Source organism: Schistocerca gregaria, chromosome 6, assembly GCF_023897955.1.
Source record: "Schistocerca gregaria isolate iqSchGreg1 chromosome 6, iqSchGreg1.2, whole genome shotgun sequence".
Lineage (NCBI taxonomy): Eukaryota > Metazoa > Arthropoda > Insecta > Orthoptera > Acrididae > Schistocerca > Schistocerca gregaria.
In genome coordinates this window covers 241699135-241722228 of record NC_064925.1, presented here as the reverse complement: position 1 = coordinate 241722228, position 23094 = coordinate 241699135, and the positions used below count along the sequence as shown (strand labels likewise).

The window sequence follows — 23094 nt, the reverse complement described above, 5'->3', positions numbered from 1 at the left end:
ACAGCTGAGAAATTGGCAACATCGTCACAAACATTTGGCAACACTGTGACAGTGCAATCACTTCCGCGTATGGTTCTGAATTGACTCGCTAAATTCACTTGATATTCCCTTTCCATTTGAATGACTCGTGCTATATAATCCTCATGTAAACTAAGACAGAAAATTCAATTTTTTGCCTAAAGGAATGCTATTCTTCACATAAGTGACAACTTTTATTATCTTTCACGATGCGTTATGAGGCTGAGCGACAAATACCGTTATGAGTGTGGCGTACAGGAAGCAATGTGTCCGTAGCCCCGACTCGGCCCTCGGCGGCCGTGGCGAGCGGACGCGCGCTGGTGTTTACGTCTCTGCTGGTGCCGGCTGAGCGCTGTTTACGGTGAGTTGACGTTATTGTAGCGTACACAGTTAAGCGTTATTGTGTGAAAAATGTCACGGATTGACTATGAATGAACTAGCACGACAAGATACTTTGAAATTAAGTTTCGATCAGAAATATGCACGACCTAAAGCTTACGAACTCGAAGCATGGATTGAGAATGTTTTGAAACGATCTTTTGACGTAATAATTGGTGTACATCTTTCGATCGTTAGCAGTACTCCGCACATAAAGTTTAAAACTGCTGAAATATGTGATCAAATTGTTCAGTCATGCGGTGGTAGCCTTAAATTTACTCACAGCGATGGTAATACTGGCGAAGTTCATGTATCTCGTGCAGGATTTAGTGTCCGCACAGTTAGAATTTTCGAACTACCTTTTGAAGTTCCTTCCAACGAAATAAATGTAGTTTTGAAAAATTGTGGCACGATTATCAGCAATATTGCGGAAATGTTGATGTCCTTCAAAGTTCCTGTCTTGAACGGTCTTCGACAGGTGAAAATAGAACTGGAGAAACACATTCCATCATATATTACGATCTGTGGATACAGGGCAATTGCTATAAGGGATGGAAAGCCTCGCACTTGCTCTGGGTGTGGTGCAACTGATCATGTTGGCGCACATTGCGTACAGAGACGAGTGACACAGTTGCCACCAGACGAAAGTGTACCTAGTAACAAGATGTCGTCAATGCCTCTAACTTATGTGGTGGCAATCCGTTCGACCATGGCAGCACGGAGGTCACTCACATGGACACAACTGTCAACACCACCGAAGTTGACCAGACACCAATGGAGACTGCCACCCCAGAGGGCAACGCTAACACCACCCCCAACGTGACGATGAAACTGAACGATCCGGATGCTACGTGTTTGGTCAGCGCCCAGGTTGGCGAGAAACCCAAGATGTTGAAAATGATCCACGCACCGACAAAGGATCGGATTCTAAATCAATGGGAGCGACAACACCGGATTACCAATCTGCAGCTCTTCCTCAGTGACTGTGCCAAATGAAAGGGCTGACGTTTCTCCTTTTTTTTAAAAAAAAAAAAAAAAGCGACGGATCGCTCGCAAGGATGCTGAGAAAGCAGCTCCACTGCTGTCCGAGAAAGGTGCGCAAATTGCCCGAGAATTAGCGGACGCAACTCTTGGCAGGACAGATGCGAAGCAATCGAGTGGCCACGACTAGGCGATAACAGTGACCACGCCGAACTCTGGGGTTGGAAATCAAGCTGCAGCAGACGAGGATCGGGTCTCTCAGCAGCTCCTGAGAGAGGGGCGAAAAGAACAGTGTCCAACGGGAAAGGGCTCAGATCAGAAGATGGACATGTCAAATGCAGGCAGCTGGGCTGATGATATCGAGGACATGTCGGTGGATCGAGGACTGACTACGTCCGAACCACCAAAGGAGGCTATGCCAGCCGGGAGAGCAGAATTACTTGTGACACGACAGCTTTCAACGAACCTGAGAAAAGATGATGATTCGGATGCGTATTAATTTCCGCACCGACACCATGCTTTTGCTGACTGGTCAGCGACTTTTAACATAGAGAACTTCATGCCTCCTTTTCAGGACTACAAGATAGTCACTGTGAACATAAACAAAATAACTTCAGAGAAGAAGAGACACAGTCTCCGCGATTATTTGCATAGCTGTGGTGCAGACATCGCGATGGTGCAAGAGGTGGCTCACCATTTCCTACCTGACTCTTCTGGGTATGACGTACTGACAAATACCATCCCAGATTGCTCCTCAGGCACAGCTCTGTTATTCAAAGAGAGTATTATTGTCTCGGACGTGGAAAGACCAGAGTCTGGCAGAGGAATTTCGTGTCTCATTAATAGAGTTCGATTGATAAACATCTATGATCCCTCGGGGAATCAAAATAGAGCTGCCAGAGCACATTTTTACGCTACTGACTTATTGTATCTTTTACGGAGGAATGAGGAGGACGTGATCGTCGGCGGGGATTTTAATTGTGTTTTAAAGCCTAAAGACCAATGGCCGAACTTTAACGGTTGTGCGACACTTGCCGAAACTGTTCGAATGACGGACCTAGAAGACACCTGGGAGATCCTGAACGGGGACCGACAGTGTTTCACGTATTTTATCGCTCAAACTGCCAGCCGACTAGACAGAATTTATGTAGGAAAACGCCTGCGGGACAAGATCTCTGCAACGGAGATGTGGCCGTTGTACTTCTCCGACCACGAGGCTCATCACTGTACAATCCGAATGGTACGACAGAGAACGTACCGTGACAGAGCAGGTTGGAAGCTGAATGTTTCAATACTCAATCATCAAGGTTTAAGAGAACGGGTGCAGGAAGTATGGGATCTCCACTCACGGCGCCAACAAATTTTCCCGTCGGTCACGCTGTGGTGGTGCCGCTGCCAAAAGGCCAAACTTATTAATTGCTTGAAAGGTTACAGCTATGAAAGGAGCCGGGAGCAGAAAGAGCTTTTCGAATTTTATTTTCGATGTCTCCAGACAACTGGAAGGAATTAAAATACGTTCTCGCGATGGTAACAGCGCCTATGACGAAAGCCCATCCTCCTTCCATCTTGCGAAAGAGAAACGCCACGCTAGACAGAAACTGATTCACAGATTAAAAACAGAAGATGGTAGTGTCACCACACCCAGAATGAGATAAAGGAATATATAACCGACTATTACCGACGGCTGTACATGTCAGAGCCCACGAATGACGAGGCAATTACGACCATGAAAAACTGCCTTACTGCGACCCTCGACGAGACGGACAGACAACTATCACTAAGTGATGTCACTGAGGAAGAACTTTGGGAGGCTTTGAGGAAGGCTCAGGGTAATAAATCGCCCGGGGCAGATGGCCTATCCATTGAATTCTACAAACAATTCTGTGATTTACTCGAACATTGCTTTCTGAACATATGTAATGAAATTGAAGCAGGTCGGCAACTACGAGAAGGATTCAGTGATACTAATTTTTTTTTTTTTTTTTGTGTCGTCGGTCTACTGACTGGTTTGATGCAGCCAGCCACGAATTCCTTTCCTGTGCTAACCTCTTCATCTCAGAGTAGAACTTGCAACCTACGTCCTTAATTATTTGTTTGACGTATACCAATCTCTGTCTCCCTCTACAGTTTTTGCCCTCTACTGTTCCCTCTAGTACCATGGAAGTCATTCCCTCATGTCCTAGCAGATGTCCTATCATCCTGTCCCTTCTCCTTATCAGTGTTTTCCACATATTCCTTTCCTCTCCGATTCTGCGTAGAATTTCCTCATTCCTTACCTTATCAGTCCACCTAATTTTCAACATTCGTCTATAGCACCACATCTCAAATGCTTCGATTCTCTTCTGTTCCGGTTTTCCCACAGTCCATGTTTCACTACCATACAATGCTGTACTCCAGACGTACACACTCAGAAATTTCTTCCTCAAATTAAGGTCGGTATTTGATATTAGTAGACTTCTCTTGGCCAGAAATGCCTTTTTTGCCATAGCGAGTCTGCTTTTGATGTCCTCCTTGCCTCATCCGTCATTGGTTATTTTACTGCCTAGGTAGCAGAATTCCTTAACTTCATTGACTTCGTGACCATCAATCCTGATGTTAAGTTTATCGCTGTTCTCTTTTCTATTACTTCTCATTACCTTCGTCTTTCTCCGATTTACTCTCAAACGATACTGTGTACTCATTAGACTGTTCATTCCTTTCAGCAGATCATTTAATTCTTCTTCACTTTCACTCAGGATAGCAATGTCATCAGCGAATCGTATCATTGATATCCTTTCACCTTGTATTTTAATTCCACTCCTGAACCTTTCTTTTATTTCCATCATTGCTTCCTCGATGTACAGATTGAAGAGTAGGGGCGAAAGGCTACAGCCTTGTCTTACTCCCCTCTTAATACGAGCACTTCGTTCTTGATGGTCCACTCTCATTATTCCCTCTTCGTCGTTGTACATATTGTGTATGACCCGTCTCTCCCTATAGCTTACCCCTACTTTTTTCAGAATCTTGAAGAGCTTGCACCATTTTATATTGTCGAACGCTTTTTCCAGGTCGACAAACGCTATGAATGTGTCTTGATTTTTCTTTAGCCTTGCTTCCATTATTAGCCGTAACGTCAGAATTGCCTCTCTCGTTCCTTTACCTTTCCTAAAGCCAAACTGATCGTCACCCAGCGCATTCTCAATTTTCTTTTCCATTCTTCTGTATATTATTCTTCTGTATATTATTCTTCACCCTCATAGAGGCTTTCAATGTATTCTTTCCACCTATCTGCTGTCTCCTCTGCATTTAACAGTGGAATTCCCGTTGCACTCTTAATGTTACCACCGTTGCTTTTAATGTTACCAAAGGCTGTTTTGACTTACCTGTATGCTGAGTCTGTCCTTCCGACAACCATATCTTTTTCGATGTCTTCACATTTTTCCTGCAGCCATTTCATCTTAGTTTCCCTGCACTTCCTATTTATTTCATTCCTCAGAGACTTGTATTTCTGTATTCCTGATTCTCCCGGAACATGTTTGTACTTCCTCCTTTCATCAATCAACTGAAGTATTTCTTCTGTTACCCATGGTTTCTTCGCAGCTACCTTCTTTGTACCTATGTTTTCCTTCCCAACTTCTGTGATGGCCCTTTTTAGAGATGTCCATACCACTTCAACTGTACTGCCTACTGCGCTATTCCTTATTGCTGTATCTATAGCGTTAGAGAACTTCAAACGTATCTCGTCATTCCTTAGAACTTCCGTGTCCCACTTCTTTGCGTATTGATTTTTCCTGACTAATGTCTTGAACTTCAGCCTACACTTCATCACTACTATATTGTTATCTGAGTCTATATCTGCTCCTGGGTACGCCTTACAATCCAGTATCTGATTTCGGAATCTCTGTCTGACCATGATGTAATCTAATTGAAATCTTCCCGTATCTCCCGGCCTTTTCCAAATATACCTCCTCCTCTTGTGATTCCTGAACAGGGTATTCGCTATTACTAGCTGAAACTTGTTACAGAACTCAATTAATCTTTCTCCTCTGTCATTCCTCGTCCCAAGTCCATATTCTCCTGTCTTCTTCTCTTCTACTCCTTCCCCTACAACTGCATTCCAGTCGCCCATGACTATTAGATTTTCGTCCCCCTTTACATACTGCATTACCCTTTAAATATCCTCATACACTTTCTCTATCTGTTCCTCTTCAGCTTGCGACGTCGGCATGTATACCTGAACTATCGTTGTCGGTGTTGGTATGCTGTCGATTCTGATTAGAACAACCCGGTCACTGAACTGTTCACAGTAACACACCCTCTGCCCTACCTTCATATTCACAACGAATCCTACACCTGTTATACCATTTTCTGCTGCTGTTGATATTACCCAATACTCATCTGACCAGAAATCCTTGTCTTCCTTCTACTTCACTTCACTGACCCCTCCTACATCTAGATTGAGCCTTTGCATTTCCCTTTTCAGATTTTCTAGTTTCCCTACCACGTTCAAGCTTCTGACATTCCACGTCCCGACTCGTAGAACGTTATCCTTTCGTTGATTATTCAATCTTATTCTTATGGTAACCTCCCCCTTGGCAGTCCCCTCCCGAAGATCCGAATGGGGGACTATTCCGGAATCTTTTGCCAATGGAGAGATCATCATTACACTTCTTCAACTACAGGCCACATGTCCTGTGGATACACGTTACGTGTCTTTAATGCAGTGGTTTCCATTGCCTTCTGCATCCTCATGTCGTTGATCATTGCTGATTCTTCCGTGCTTAGGGGAAATTTCCCACCCCTAGGACAAGAGAGTGCCTTGAACTTCTATCCGCTCCTCCGCCCTCTTTCACAAGGCCGTTGGCAGAATGAGGCTGACTTCTTATGCCGGAAGTCTTCGACCGCCAATGCTGATTATTTATCAAGATTTAGGCCGTGGCGGGAATCGAACCCGGGACCGAAGACGTTTTGGTTATGAATCAAAGACGCAACCCCTAGACCACGGGTCTAATTCAACTCGTCCACAATGAATACCCACCAGATGATTTCAATAAATTTCATCCTATTTCCCTCCTCAACTCCGATTACAAAATTGTGCCCCGCGTTCTAGCAGCGAGAATTAAACATGTTTTACATAAAATCATACATGATAGCCAGGCAGCAGCCGTCCCTGGTCGAACGATCTTTAGAAGTCTCGCAGATTTTAGGGAGATCATCTCCGTTAGTGCTATTACCCAACCGGAGGCTGCAATTTTAGCTCTAGATCAATGCAAAGCCTTTGAAAGAATCTCGGACAGCTTTTTCAAATTATGAACCGCTTAGGGTTTGGTGACTGTTTCATTACAATGGTCAAAAATATGTACACCTCTGCTTGCTCTAGGATCGTCATCAATGGGCAACTCTCCCGGCAAATAACTATTGAGCGATCTGTACGACAAGGATGCCCCATGTCAATGCCTCTTTTTGTCATTGCCATTGAGCCACTTGTTCGTTTGCTGAACCGTAAACTTGACGGCTTAACCCTGTATTTGACGACTGTAAAATGTGTGGCATACGCGGATGACGTAAGTGTCATCGTACGTTCGGAGCGAGACCTACAAGAAGTCACAGTGTACGGGAGTATGAAAGAGCCTCATACTCAAAGCTCAACTATCGCAAGACTAAACTAATGCCGATCAGTAGACGGTTTAGAATCGATGATAACTGCTCATATGTAGTTCACGAGAGTATCAAGCTGTTGGAAATACGAATGAGCCGCTGCCCTCTGAAAACTACTACGGGCAACTGGCAAGAGCTTCTGGCTATGACGAGAGGTTGTCTCCAGCAAAATAAAGGCAGAGAACAGGACGTCATGCAAAGAGTGCACTTTAACAATCAAATGATACTTTCGAAAATCTGGTAGGTAGGGCAGATAATCCCTGTGGTCAACAGCATTTCCAAGCAAATAATGACGGCAAGTGGTTGGTATATTTGGAGGGGCGAAATATTCAAAGTGGGAATTAATGTTTTTACTCTCCCACCGGAGAAAGGGGGCCTAGGGCTAATAGATGTTGAAATTAAATGCAAGGCTCTTCTTATACGGAGAACTATTCAGCTGTTTCAAGACTACCCAGACAGCGCGCTCCATATGGCCCTACGGATGTATACACCTACTAATATGGCAATACCGATAAACCTGGGGGAGACCCACTACAATGCCCACCACATCAGGATGTTTCTGCTCGAAGTTAGTTACCTCCGAGCGAAACTGAACGCACCAATACAGGACCTTACAACCACTCAACTATACCGGATAATGAATACTAGTGGAAGAGTAAACCGCATGGAAACGAAATATCCCCTACGGGATTGGGCTCAGATCTGGAAGAATATCCACAACAAAGTGCTCGGAACAAATATCAGATCAACGTGGTATGAAGTAGTTAATGAGACCATACCTACGAAAGAAAAATTACACAGAATACGATTGTCGGAAACTCACAGATGTGGAGAGTGTGCCCTCATAGACAACTTGCTACACAGATGTGTCTGCGGAGAAAATAAATTGGTCTGGGAATGGTGCAGAATGAACCTTGCCTCTATCTGCAGGACAGCTAGACAATCTCCATCACATCGGTGTCGCAAACTGATGGCACATACTACTCCATCACGAAGAAAAATATATCGACATGGCTGACAGGACATACTCTGCGTTACCTAATTCCAGCCGAAGATGCGCCATCTTACCAGGGCTACAGAGTATATCTAGCCACACAAGCGCAACTGCTGATGAAGGATGACAAATACAGATAAAAGTTCGCGAACTATATACCAGCATTGAGAATAACGACACTATGAACGACAACGACGTTGAGCAAAAACAAACAAGGAACGACGAAGTAGATGTATGCACTGCGTCCGACTGTTAATAACGTTGATGGCGGTGCTTTTTTTTCCCACATCACAACCAGTGTGTGGCGTCCGGCATTTGGGCACTCAGTGCTAAGAGAAGAAAACTGCCGACATAGGAGATCACATACAAACGGGGAGAAAGATATGAGACCAAGCTATATGCTTGGGGTACACCATAATAGGCAACCCTCGAGAAGACGAGCGTTGAGTGCCGTCAACAAGCCGAAACGTCTCACGTAAAGAATATTGGAAACAAACAATTAAAAAAAAACTTTTTTGTATATTAAAGAAGTTAAAAAAACACAAAAGGAAAAAAAAACACGATGAAAATAAAAGTTTTGCAGCAAAGAGTCATCAACAAGGAATAAAACGTTTCCTTTGCTGCAGAAGGAACGCACCTTGAGCATTCCACTGCAGTGACGTTTTCCTTACTTGATACAGAAGGAGCTTTCTATGTGTTAAACGTCCTTTAATGGCATAGAAGCCAGGCCGAGAAGGCAGAAATTGGCGAGCGCAAGAATGGGTTGAAGGGGCGGAAGGAGACGCAAAATTAAGATAAAATAAAAATAAAAAAGAGAAGAAAAAAAGGTGGTACCACCCGTGTCTCGGGTCAGAACGGCTCAATCAGTCTTCGCTACATTTGGTTACTTAAACTGGTGTCACTCTGAGCTAGAATTTATGGTCAGCGACCAAGTGTAAGGTCAATGAGTCGGATGCGAGTTTTGCAATTGTGAAATACTTTCCTACATTATAGAAGCAAATATTAAATTTGAACTAATATTGCGAAAATTTTGTACCTGGACAGCTTAGAATGAAAATCTTTCCATTTATTGCAAAGGAAAACAATTGATGTTCTAAAACATTCTCTGCCATACACAACTTGAAGCAGGTCATGTCGACCAAATCATACGGGAAAACGGACAGCGACGTATAACGGAAGGCAGTAAGACCTCTTGCCTTTTGGTTTGGCAGTACTCTATAGCCATTTCATAGGCGCAAGTAAATGAAGAGAGGCAGTGCGTTTTTGTTCTCAAGCAACGTCTTCATCAATTACTTTAGTTTTAATGTAATTCATGAGTAATAGCTGATGTTTGATATTAACATGAAAAGGATTCCGTAGACAGGGAAAAAACCGTGTTGGCTTCGTACCACTGTCACAGAACTTCACATCATGCACTTCATCTATAAATGCAGGCACACTTTGTTTCTTCGAAATAGAGGTATATCAGACATCTTTCGTGATTAATTAACAGGGACAAAAGGGTATTGACGGAAGTCCCCGTTTTTTACAAAAACAGTCGTCTTTAAATTTCAAGTTTACATTTGGTTACTGGTATTGGCAAAAACTTAGTTAATTCATGACTCTTCTTGGCTAGTCATCAATATGTTATGATTAAATTAGATTACATTATATAAATCTTGTTTCATTGATCATGAATACGATTTTTCGTAATGATGTGGAACGTGTCATTTTAATGAGAGATTTTTTTACGCACCATGATTCAAATTTTTTACAATTTTTTACTCTCTCTCTCTCTCATTCTTTTTTATTTCTCTCTCTCTCTCTCTCTCTCTCTCTCTCTCTCTCTCTCTGTGTGTGTGTGTGTGTGTGTCACACACACACACACACATTCTTTTTTTATTTTTATTTGTTTGTTGTGCTCGACTATCGGCGAGGCACGAAAACGCCTGTGAATGAGTTTCTTAGTTTTGAGTACACTTACGAAAGAAATATAAAAACAACAATGAGAGTTACTGATTTATTATGCCTCGTTTGCAGTCAGTTCCGAGTATTATTAGTAACTACGCTCCAGTCCCTAAACCTAGTTACAGAAATGCGGATCAGACGCATTACGTATTCCAGGCCGTAGCAGCCGCGACTTGGAGACACTAGCTATGGTCAATTCCCAGCCCGCTGTAAGATCACATCGGTTCGTCTTCTTCCTGCTTGTATTGTAACTGAGATTTGGCAACAAGGCAATGTATGTTTGGCAACTCTGTGATCGACGAGTTACTTCCTGGTGTGTACGGAATTAAGCCTCAAAGCTCACTTGATTTTTCCTGACATTTCCATTGAATAAAATGAGTTATTATCGCTTGAGGTGTATCACAAGATTTTAAATTTACGGTTTTAAGCCCAGGAAAGTCGTTGCACGTGGAAATCCCAACTAATCTCGTCCTCCAAATAGCGGTTTACGAGTTCTAGCCACTACTGGTCTCTTAAGAGGAAGCTAATACACATACTTCTTCGCATGCTCTGTGGTAACGTGCTGACCAGTGAAAAAGCGTCTGTTATTGTTCCAGTCTCACTGAGTGTATAGTTTTTATCCCTTCTGTTAAAGACCTGCAAACGGTCAGATCAAACATCGATAAAAAAATACTTACGGCTCATAGTGCAATGGTGAAAAACTTACAATGTTGCACAGTAGGTAACGCCCCTTTCCGCTGCTGACAAGCAAATTTTGGGTTTCTGGGAATACATAACTTTATTTACGAAATGCCACATTTGCATAGATCTTGAGTATGAAACAGCATACCAATTAAACACAGACCCAATTAAAATCTAAGTGAGTAGTATTTTACCAATTCGTGTCGATAGATACTCAGTTTTATTAAAACAGACTTCTGTCATAAGGTTATTGTGGGTAGTTTTATTACATTTCTTATAATACAGCTCACAATTCTCCTAAGGTTTCCTTTAGTGTTGTTAAAACAATAGTAAACATGACAGAGAAATTAATCACCAACGATATATGCCAATTCTCTGATGTTATCTATAAGTCTGAAAACGCACATGCGGTTTATTGATTACACGCATGTAGAAAACTTGTTCTGAGTTAAAGCTGTCAAACAAGGTTTGAAGAAGAATAAAATGCCACTACCAGACGACAGCTAATGTAGAAAATACTTTTCTGAATTATTTTGGCATGATGCGCTCTCCCCATACATAATACAAAAGTTTAGAGATGCGTCTGCTGCCTGGTTGTCTATTAAACCTGAATAGGATAAAATGTCGCAGAAATTAGCCCTTTTCCACACATGCGACTATTTTGGGCTGAGAAGTGAAGAGAATTATGTTACAAGTTCCATTACGTTGATAAATTAAGCAGACAGTAGAATTGCGTTTTAAAAATGTAGCAATGAATGTACCCGAAATCGCGACATATTTTCTATAGGTCACGTCACTTACCATTACATTACCACCTGACTCATAGGCACAACAGCTACAGAACTCAAAAACATTTCCCCCAGAACTTTTGCATTCCACAGCGCTGTGAGATAATGCATGTGGCCGTGTCTAGAATTCTGAAAGACAAACTGTTACACCTTTTCTGTTTTCAACAAACAGACAGCGCAATAGAGTAGCTCAAGTGGAAAGGAACACTTCCTATTTAAATTTCTGCATCCTACAGTGATTGTAGTTCTGTGTTGGTATCAGTTACGTGATTTTATTTTGGTGATTACAAAATAAAGTTGAATGTATGCACTGGGTAGCAGAGACAGCTAGTTCATGGTGATTCGGTCAACCAAGTAAATGAATTTACTGATCATGCTGCAAATTGATACAGGGAGCCTGTGTGTCAGAATTCCCAGCCAGTGTGTCACAATGGCGTTATGATAGAAAAATTAGCCACTCAGCAGAGGATTTGGTGGTCTGTTTTGCTGATAATAGGTTCATATATCTATGGTCTTGGTACGTTTCCAACTTCGACCAGTGATTTTAGATAGGGAGTGACAGATTCCATTCTCTTCTGGCTACACCATGTGAAGAAGATATAATGGCATTGTGGTCAGAAATTTACATTAAAAATGATATTCCTTCTCTACCAAGTAGACGTTAGGTTGAACCACAATAAAGTCTAGAGTGGCGACATGTAGAAACACTATCACCAGCAACCTTTTTTACACTAGTTATATATTTCTAGTGACGAAACAAACGCTATGTAGGATCACAGGACTCTTATTCCATCTTTTATCTGAGCTTCTGTATGTCGATAAAATTGGTTCTGAACTGGGAATGCAACCCAGACCGCCCTTAACGCGTTATTTGTCCCCTTCGTGACAATACAGCTCGGCTACAATTTGCTGTTTGTTCAAAACTGCTGATTCCTCAACATCTCCACATATTGCGCGTGAATGGGTTCGAATCCTGGCCCGGCACTAAAGATTTCATTATGAATTATCAGGATCTACCATGAGAACACCTATCTGCTGGTGGATAATAATTTCGATTTTTAATTTATTTTCATTCGTTATCAACACTAACGATATTTGTCGTTTTTTACTTTCAGTGAGACACAGAACTATTTGCGAGGACACTGTAAGTTCAGTATATTATTCCGAGCTGCTGGTGGAGAAACATTCGGTAGCTGATGTCTATTTGTGTGCAGACAACAGCGATGTGTGTGGGGCTCTATACCCAGTCCGCACTGAACTCTTCGTCATATTATTTCTATTTAAAACATGCTCACATGTCGCTGCTGGTGCAACAAACCAGTATTTAACGTTTTCTCTAGAATAAAACAGCGATGGATGCTGGATTAGAGTCCTGGGAAGGAAAAAATTAATGCTTCGTCTCGTCATTTCAGTTGAAACATCTAGTTATTGTCGAGAAAATGCGATATGTCACAGTTTATTGTGCTTCCATATCTATCTGATTAGGCTCTGGGTTCGAATCCCTGTCCAACACATAGCTTTACCTCACGGCATTTCAAGGAAGTTACTTGTTAAGAAGCAATATTTAACATCTCTCGTAGTTCGTTAACAGGGACAATAGGTGCTGGGTAGGAACTCGCGTCCGTTAAAAATGTTTGCGTTATTCAATTTAAGGTTGATGTTTGCTAACTGATACTGTCTAAAATCGAAGTGTATCACTCTCTGTATGCCTAATCAGGAATGACTGTTAGTTTCCGTCAGTCATGAAATCATTGCTTAGTCTGCATGACCTGGGTTTGAATCCGTATGCAGAACGAGTCGGTTCGTCGTGTCATTTGAAGTTCATACATATTCTCAACTAGCTGCTCATGTATAACTTAAATTTTTAATGTCATTTCTTGTTAAATAATAAGTACGGTATGTTACTTTGGAGAGGAAATCATGAATACGACGAATTTACTACGTGCATTACGTAATAATGAGAGCGGTGACATTTCAGGTATGTCATTTATTGTAATAAATGTGAACTTACAAGCCTTAAGAACAGTCTTACCTGTGATAAGGTGTTCCCTGATATTTATAGTATCGTAGTATTACTTTACATCCTGAGTTATTGCGATACAGAGTAGTATTTTCTAGTGGTGACTTGTTGGAAGCATTTACAATAGTCAAACGACTGTACCAAGGAGCAATTAGAGGACCAGCTAGACAGCTGCGTTATGCGGGTTGCTTGCGAATCAGGCGAAATGCAATTCAGGTCGTTCGGATACTTTTGAGCACAACTGTACCTCGAGAACTATGTCCCCCAAAACATAAGAAAACTTCACTTGTACCGCAGTGCATGCAGAGGCCAAATTTGTAATCATATGATTATAAGATTCTTATTGATCTCAACACAGAGTGGCACATATGACGAATTATACTATTTACCCATTAGTGGGCACTGTTATCCTCCAACTGACTGCGACTTTGGTGCTGTGAAAACAGAGTTGTGAGTGCTTATTGCAGATGATCATATAACTTGTTACTGAATCCAGCCGTCTTGGTTGCTTTACATTTTACACAGAAAAACAGTCGAAATAGTCGATTTTATTCATGGAGTATGCGTTCACACAAATAGATCGTCAAATTAAATGAAAAGGCATTCGAAAAGGAATTTGCACTCTACCCCTCCAGTTTCTGTACTATGAGTACAGTTCAGGGAAGAAAGGGCTAGTAATTGATAAACTCATACATTTACATAAGTGAAAGCCAAGATACATTTTCCCAACAAGAAACTTTTGCTTACCGAAACAGAAGCATGTAATGGGAAAGTTCCCATAGAACAGAAAAAGGAAGATCTTACTGAGGAACTACTGTAGTGCATCGTACATCCACGCTACCTAGTGGCCGGTGTTGCCGAGCGGTTCTAGACGCTTCAGTCAGGAACCGTACGAGCACTAGGTCGCAGGTTCGAATCCTGCCTCGGGCATGGATGTGTGTGGTGTCCTTAGGTTAGTTAGGTTTAAGTAGTTATAAGTTCTAGGGGACTGATGACCTTAGATGTTACGTCTCATAGTGCTCAAAGCTATTTGAATCATTTTTGAACCATTATCAAGTCTTTAAAACTAGCTGAAGACGTGTCAGTAGACAGTTTGCTGTTTATGTGTTTACCTGTGGTACCATTTCTAAGATATATCTTTTGTGTCAGTTCACGATAATAAATATATTCAAATTAAATGGCGATAAATGTTTACTGTTCCTCATGGTGCGAAAGGATCATCAAAACGTGTAAGTTCCACCAGTTAATAATATTAGGGAAATTGAAACGCTGCTCTGAAGTAGAAATGAAAAACAGAAGAACTTACTTCTTAAATTTCCACGTATTGAGGGCTACTGGCGCCCTGTTATTATTAATTTTACACATATAGAGGGGCTGATGTCGCTAATCGCGTCAGCGTAAATATATAACTAAATGTTATGGAGTTTTAAGCTCCCTTGCATCAGGGCCTTTGTTGCCTGTTATATAGCTATACCTGTAGTCAATTTTCAATTACGCTATCCTGACACACTAACGTGAGCACCTGTCAAAAGCCGAATTCCCACCTTTCGCAGCGTGGATCGTTTCGCCATATGCAAGACGAGGGTGAGTGAGGTTCTAATCCGTCCAGTTAGTTGTGCGGTCTAATGCACGGCTTTCCGAAATGGAAAGGAGCGCCTGGTACCCGGCACGAATCCGTCCGGTAGACTTGTGTCGAGGTCCGGTAAGGCGGCCAGTCTGTGGATGGTTTTTAGGCAGTTTTCCATCTGCCTCAGCGAATGCTGGCTGGTTCCACTTATTCCACCTCAGCTACACTATGTCAGCGATTGCTGTGCAATCAAGTTTTCCACGTGCGTGTACACTACCATTACTCAACCACGCAAACGATTTTAGATAGGGCTATACCATGAGAAGAAGATATAATGGCATTGTGGTCAGAAATTCACATTAAAGTGATATTCCTTCTCTACCAAGTAGACGTTAGCTTGAGACACATTAAAGTCTTGAGTGGCGACATGTAGAAACTTTATCACCAGCAACCTTTCTTATACTAGTTATTTATATCTAGTGACGAAGCAAACGCTATGTAGGATCACAGGACTCTTATTCCATCTTTTATCTGAGCTTCTGTATGTCGATAAAATTGGTTCTGAACTGGGAATGCAACTCAGACCGCCCTTAACGCGGAATTTGTTCCCTTCGTGACAATACAGCTCGGCTACAATTTGTTATTTGTTCAAAACTGATGATTCCTCAACATCTCCACATATTGCGCGTGAATGAGTTCGTATCCTGGCCCGGCACTAAAGATTTCATTATGAATTATCAGGATCTACCATGAGAACACCTATCTGCTGGTGGATAAAAATTTCGATTTTTAATGTATTTTCGTTCGTTATCAACACGAACGATATTTGTCGTTTTTGACTCCCAGTGAGACACAGAACTATTTGCGACATCACTGTAAGTTCAGGATATTATTCCGAGCTGCTGGTGGAGAAACATTCGGTAGTTGACGTCTATTTGTGTGCAGTCAACAACGATATGTGTGGGGCTCTATACCCAGTCCCCACTGAACTCTTCGTCATATTATTTCTACTTCAAACATGCTCACATGTCGCTGCTGGTGCAACAAACCAGTATTTAACGTTTTCTCTAGAATAAAACAACGATGGATGCTGGATTAGAGTCCTGGGAAGGAAAAAATTAATGTTTCGTCTCGTCATTTCAGTTGAAACATCTAGTTATTGTCGAGAAAATGCGATATGTCAAAGTTGATTGTGCTTCCATATCTATCCGATTAGGTTCTGGGTTCGAATCCCTCTCCAACACATAGCTTTACCTCACGGCATTTCAAGGAAGTTACTTGTAAAGAAGCAATATTTAACATCTCTCGTAGTTCGTTAACAGGGACAATAGGTGCTGGGTAGGAATTCGGTCCGTTATCAATGTTTACGTTATGCAATTTAAGGTTGATATTTGCTAACTGATACTGTCTAAAATCGCGGCGTATCACTCTCTGTATGCCTAATCAGGAATGACTGTTAGTTTCCGACAGTCACGAAATCATTCCTTAGTCTGCATAACCTGGGTTTGAATCCGTATGCAGAACGAGACGGTTCGTCGTGTCATTTGAAGTTCATACATATTCTCAACTAGCTGCTCATGTATAACTTAAATTTTTAATGTCATTTCTTGTTAAATAATAAGTACGGTATGTTACTTTGAAGAGGAAATCATGAATACGACGAACTTACTACGTGCATTATCTATCTGACGTAATAATGAGAGCGGTAACATTTCAGGTATGTCATTTATTGTAATAAATGGGAACTTACAAGCCTTAAGGATAGTCTTACCTGTGATAAGGTGTTCCCTGATATTTGTAGTATCGTAGTATTACTTTACATCTTGAGTTATTGCGATACAGAGTAGTGTTTTCTAGTGGTGAATTGTTGGAACCATTTTCAATAGTGAAACGACTGTACCAAGGAGCGATTAGAGAACCTGCTAGACAGCTGCGTCGTGTGGGTTGCATGCGAATCTGGCGAAATGCAATTCAGGTCGTTTGGATACTTTTGAGCATGACTGTACATAGCATAAAAAGGTGTACATTTCATTAGGACCTTTCTTACATCGGCTTACGTGATAATATCAAAGTATACACTCATCTGTATTGTATCTCAATATTAAAAACCCACAACTGCCCGATATAAGAAATTTCTTACACTGGCAAATATGGAAGTGTGGGGTTCTGCATGTGACACAGCCCAACAGACGTCATTCTCTTTGGAAATTTTGCCCATTTTTTACACCGCAATGTAATACTTACAGGCCAATCTTTCATGTACAAACAGTCCTTACTATAACTCAATGAAAGTGTTTGTGATACACGAAATACAACAATATAGCATACTAACAAGTAATGAAGCTGATATTTCTTTCGTTGGCTTGCTTTTCTCCCATTATTCACCGAAACTTCAATCTCTGAGCTGCTCATCTTAACGTTACTGTGTAATAGTTAATCATAGTTTACAATGAACATCACCTGTTGTTTCAGTATGATTCCAGGCCCGTCACACTTTTATTTCTTAAACGTGACAACTCCTGGAATAGTCCCCTATTACGAATAGTCCCCTATTACGAACATATCAAAATTTCAGTTAGCTCTTTACAAGCGGCAAGGCAGTGATGGTGTTCCTTTTCGGTCCAAACGATGCATCTATGTCTCACTAAACCGAAAACAGCAAAATCTACGTTTTCAGTTCTTGGGGAGTTATTCCCTTTTAGCAATAAGCGATTCAATTTATTTTAAATTTTATTTTTCATTCCTTATCAACAATGTTGAGGTTACGGATATGAAAGTAGCTAGGATGATTGCAGGTACGAGTAGATGGGAACAATGGCAGGAGGGTGTCCACAATGAGGAAATCAAAGAAAAACTGGTAATGAACTCTATAGATGTAGCAGTCAGGATGAACAGGCTTAGATGGTGGGGTCATGTTACACGCATGAGAGAAGCAAGGTCACCCAAGAGACTCATGGGTTCAGCAGTAGAGAGTAGGAGGAGTCGGGGCAGACCAATGAGAAGGTACCTGGATTCGGTTAATAGTGATTTTGAAGTAATAGGCTTAACATCAGAAGAGGCACCAATGTTAGCACTGAATAGTGGATCATGGAGGAATTTGATACGCGGGCTATGCTCCAGACTGAACGCTGAAAGGCATAATCAGTCTTAAATGATGATGATGATGATGATGATGATGATGTAAATATCGTAAAGAATATTATTTCTTTCGTTGAACAGTTATGAAAGGAGGTCATAAACTGCATGTAATTGTGACAAACAGGAGACCTACATCTATGCATATTGTCAAATCATGAACAGTATTGTCGATTTCTGATACTATGATGTTTATAAATAAGAGGGTAAGAAAACACAAAGATCAAAATATTTCGTTCGCGCGATAACGTATTCACTAAGTGTGTATTTGTCACACATGCCGTTTTCATTGCACCTCGCTGATTACCATACTTCGTCGGTATCCCTCCACGACGAGAAGGGTCGAGTCGACTCGCTTGTGAGCGCCTGTGCTCAACATACCAGCTACTCTCTGCCTACACCTGAGGAGCTGCTGAGGTCTAGCGAAACGAATGAAATTGATGAGCCTGCTGATCGCCTATAGTGTCAAGTATTTATTTCTGGTAGACGACCAACAACCATAACCAGGTGTCTTCGTTGCCACGACTCCTGGATTTGCGGGTACTGAAAGTGGGGCAAATAGATCCATTGCCAAATTTATATGCTATTCCATTCGTATTTGTGAAAGGGAAGGAGATATAGCTTTAAAAAGCTTGAGGGTAAGTGTTTCATTATGTGCGTATATAACTGGATTTTATGTTAAGATTTCGTGGCTTTTATTGCAATGGAGCATTCACATGTATGTACTTTAGTATTTTATCCATAATAAGCAGCCGTATTTCTATTTGTTGAAACAATCAGTATCCAGCTGCCCAGTGTACTTTGTTGACTCCTTATCTCGTTTAATATGTTCTACGTTTCCTAATGAAATCATACCAATGACTTGTTTGTGTTATTGCGTTTAATAATTGTAACTGGTGAAATGAGCAATGCCTGAAACCAAGTTAAAAATAAAAAGGCAGATAATATTGTCGCCACTTCTTGTCTGTATATCACTGATATACAGGATATTATAGGTACCATCTAGGTAACCTTTAAATAGGTGCTACTGGAGCACAGTTCTGCATCTTCACCACAAGCTCCTTGAACGGCGATAGAACAAATATTGCTTTAGTCACCAAGTCATGTACTATATTTTTGAAATAGGACGTAAACATGCGGATTTGCCGAAGCTTATAGCATTATACTTCTTCAAAATGTCTCTCGTCTCTTGGGAAACCTCACTCGATTAGGCCCTCAATGGGAGCCGATGTTACACAGTTCTGAAGCCAAAACTTATAACAAAAATTCAGGGTTTCCTAATTATACTCCTGCAAGACTCTGAAAGTATAGTAAAGGTTTTGTTATTACCGCTACCAGTCACAAACTTTGTCAACTATTTTATTTCTTATTTATTTAGCGACATGTTTCGAGGTAATACCTCATCTTCAGGCTAAATGACATTACAAAAACAACTTAACAACAAGGCCATACTGATGTTACGTAGTCTTTTCGTAAATGCTGTGGTCGTCCTGTGGACGAAGACAAAACTTAGTAATAGGTGATGTCACTTTGGAAGCTGGACTGATGTTTGCACTTTTTTCTTCTGGCGTGGCAGTCTCGTTGTGGGTCGCAGGGGTGCCTCCATTTCCGTGGCTCTCTTGGTCATTGTTCACAAATTGTCATTAACATGGCAGTAACTTGGAAACACGATCACAAACAGTTCTGTAGTGCAGTGAACAAGATGGCGGTCGAAGTACAGATGGTTTCGATTTGCCTATCGATTTGTCGATCTACAGGTATGTGGTGTCAGATGTTCACCTGTCTTCTGCACGTCTTGTTATCGTATTAGAGATGTAGGTCGACGAAATGGCTTCAAATTCTGAAAGTGTTATCTAAATTGGACTCTAATAGGACGAGTGTTTAAAGTGGAAAAAATTTGCTCTCATTACCAGCTACCTTATTAAAAACAACAGTTTTCTTTCTCTCTTCCTTTTTTTTCACGATACTTTAAGCGAACACAGATAAAACCAGATACAGCTGTTTCCCAACAGAAATCCACTTAAGATATATGTTGTTGTTGTGGTCTTTAGTCCGATGACGGTTTTATGCAGTTCTCCGTGCATGTGTCTGCTGTGCAAACCTCTTCATAGCTGCACAACCATTTCAACATTGAATTTGCCTACTGTAATTAACTCTCGGTCCCTCTATACAAATTTTTAGCCCCACACTTCCCTCCATCATCAACCAGTTGATTCCTTGCTTCGTCAGTGTATGTCTAATCAACCAATGCCTTTTTTTTTTTTAAAGCAAGTTGTTGACTATATTTCCTTTCTTCCCATTTTCATTCAGTACTTCCTCATTAGTTACGCGATCTCTCCACCTAATCTTCTGCATTCCTCAGTAGCACCACATTTCAAAACTTCTTTTCCGCTCTTGTATGAACTATTTATCGGCAACGTTTCACTTCAGTATCAGGTTACACTCCAAACACATACTTTGAGAAAACACATCCTAACACAGAAGTGAAATTTCAATGTTACAAGTTCCTCTTTTTCAAAAATGCTTTTTTTAACATTTGCCGGATTTTCTCCACCTTGCCGTACCCTCTCTATTTCTGCTGTCGTCAGTTATTTTTCTTCCTAAATGCCGAACTCAGGTACAACTTTTAGTATTTCATTTCCCTGTCCAATACCGCAAGCATCGCCTGATTTGGTTTGAAGGCCCTGCCCATAATGCTCCAAACGTTCTAAACTACGGAGGGATCCGGGGAATTTGCTGGTCAAGGTAGGGTGTAGCCATCACGGAGACAAGCAGTAAAAACTGTCACTGTTTGTGGGTGGGTGTTACTTTGCTGATATGAGTATGCAAGCCTAGAACGGCTGGCCATGGATGGCAACAAAACGGGGAGTAGAATATCGTCGACGTACCACAATGATGTAAGGGTACCACAGATGTTAACCAAAGGGGTCCTGCTATGAAAATAAATGACATCCCAGACCATCACTCCTGGTTGTATGGCGCTTGGCGAGTCACAGTCAAGTTGGTATCCCATTGCTTTCTGGGGCGTCTCCAGACACGTCTTCTCTGCTCATCGGGGCTCATTTGGAAGCGGGTCTCATTCAGGCCCAATACGTCTGGGGACGCTCCCGACAGCAGAGAGATACCAACCTGATTGTCGCCCGTCAGTCGACCCCACAGCCAGGAGTGATGGTTTAGGAGTGCCATTTCTTTTCATAGCAGGCCCCCTTGGTTGTCATCCTGTGCATCTATACGGCACAGTGGCACGTCGACGATATTTTACGCCCTGTTTTGTTGCCCTTCACGGCAAGCCATACTGTGGTCCCATTTCAGAACGATAACGCCAGCCCGCACGTGGGGAGAGTTTCTACTGCTTGTCTTTGTGCTTTCCAAACCCTTCCTTGGCCAGCAAGGTAGCCGCATATCTACCCAGTTGAGAACGTTTGGAGCATTATGGGCAGGGCCCTCCTACCAGTTGGACATTTTGACGATTTAACGATAATCGGACAGAAATCGGCACGATATTCAAGAAAGGTAGTAGGAGTAATCCAATAAATTACAGGCCCATGTCGCTAACGTAAATATGCAGCAGGATTTTGGAACATATATTGTGTTCGAACATTATGAATTACCTCGAAGAAAACGGTATATTGACATATTGTCAACATGAGTTTATAGAACTACAACTAGAACACAATTACCTCTTTATCATATGAAGTGTTGGGTGCTATTGACAAGGGATTTCAGATCGATTCCATATTTCTGGATTCGCGGAAGGATTTTGACACTGTACCATACAGGTGGCTCGTAGTGAAATTGCGTACTTATGGAATATCGTCTCAGTTATGTGACTGGGTTTGTGATTTCCTGTCAGAGAGGTCACCGTTCGTAGTAACTGACGGAAAGTCATCGAGTAAAACAGAAGTGATTTCTGGCGTTCCCCAATGTAGTGTTATAGACTCTTTGCTGTTCCTTACCTATATAAACGATTTGGGAGACAATCTGAGCAGATGACATTGTCTTTTATCGACTAATAAAGTCATCAGAAGCTCAAAACAAACCGCAAAACGATTTAGAAGAAATATCGGAAGGTGCGAAAATTGGCAGTTGACCCCAAATAAAGAAAAATGTAAGGTAATAAACATGAGTGCTAAAGGGAATCAGATAAACGTCGGTTACATGATAAATCAGTCAAATGTAAAGGCCGTAAATTCAACTAAATACATAGAAACTACAATTACGAACAACTTAAATTGGAAGGAACATATATAAAATGTTGTGGGGAAGGCTAACCAAAGACTGCGTTGTATTGGCAGGACACTTGGAAAATGTAACATACCTACTAAGGAGACTGACTACCTATGCTTGTCCGTCAGTGCAAAAATTAAGTTCGAAGGGTGGTGATATGTAAGGTGTCAGGCAAATCCAACACCTTCCATGACAACCCTGATATGATAAGCAAATCCAGTAGTATGTCACATAGCTCCGAATAAATCGTGACATTAAATTAACCAAAGTAATACGTGTAACGAGTGAGCAAATGGAATACCACAGACTAACACAAGAATGCCTAAATGCATGTCGTACCTCCCCACCGTGAGGCAGACGCAGTTCCGAGGGGAGAAACGAGGACAGAAGCCGAGAGCAGAACCGTGTTAAGCTAGAAGGCCCTATGATAAGGGACGGACTGGACACCCACGTCGCCAGCTAAGCACTAGAGCCACACAACCCGCACGTTTTAGCGTGAGACTTTTTTCGCGTCGCAGGTACGTCAAGTTCCACCCCCCAGCCCATGTTAAAAGATAGAGCCCTCCAGAAGAACAGTATAGATCTTACGATAATGCTAAAAGGACCACACCAGCTGCAGTTTTTAGCGTGAGACTTTTTCGCATCTCTGTTACGTTGCAAACTTTAAAAACATTGCTCCACCACGAAAAGTATAACGTCCCTCATTGGATAGACAAAATTT

General features: G+C 41.6%; 1 protein-coding gene across 1 annotated transcript in view; it reads left to right on the top strand.

Moving 5' to 3' along the window:
- The first annotated feature begins 259 nt into the window (after nt 1-259).
- LOC126278816 (uncharacterized) overlaps nt 260-23094 on the top strand; it is a 222331-nt gene continuing 199496 nt past the window's right edge. Inside the window, exons 1-2 of the mRNA XM_049979089.1 lie at nt 260-263; nt 295-379. Of these exons, the coding sequence (XP_049835046.1) occupies nt 260-263; nt 295-379 (89 nt within the window). The remainder of the gene's footprint in view (nt 264-294; nt 380-23094) is intronic.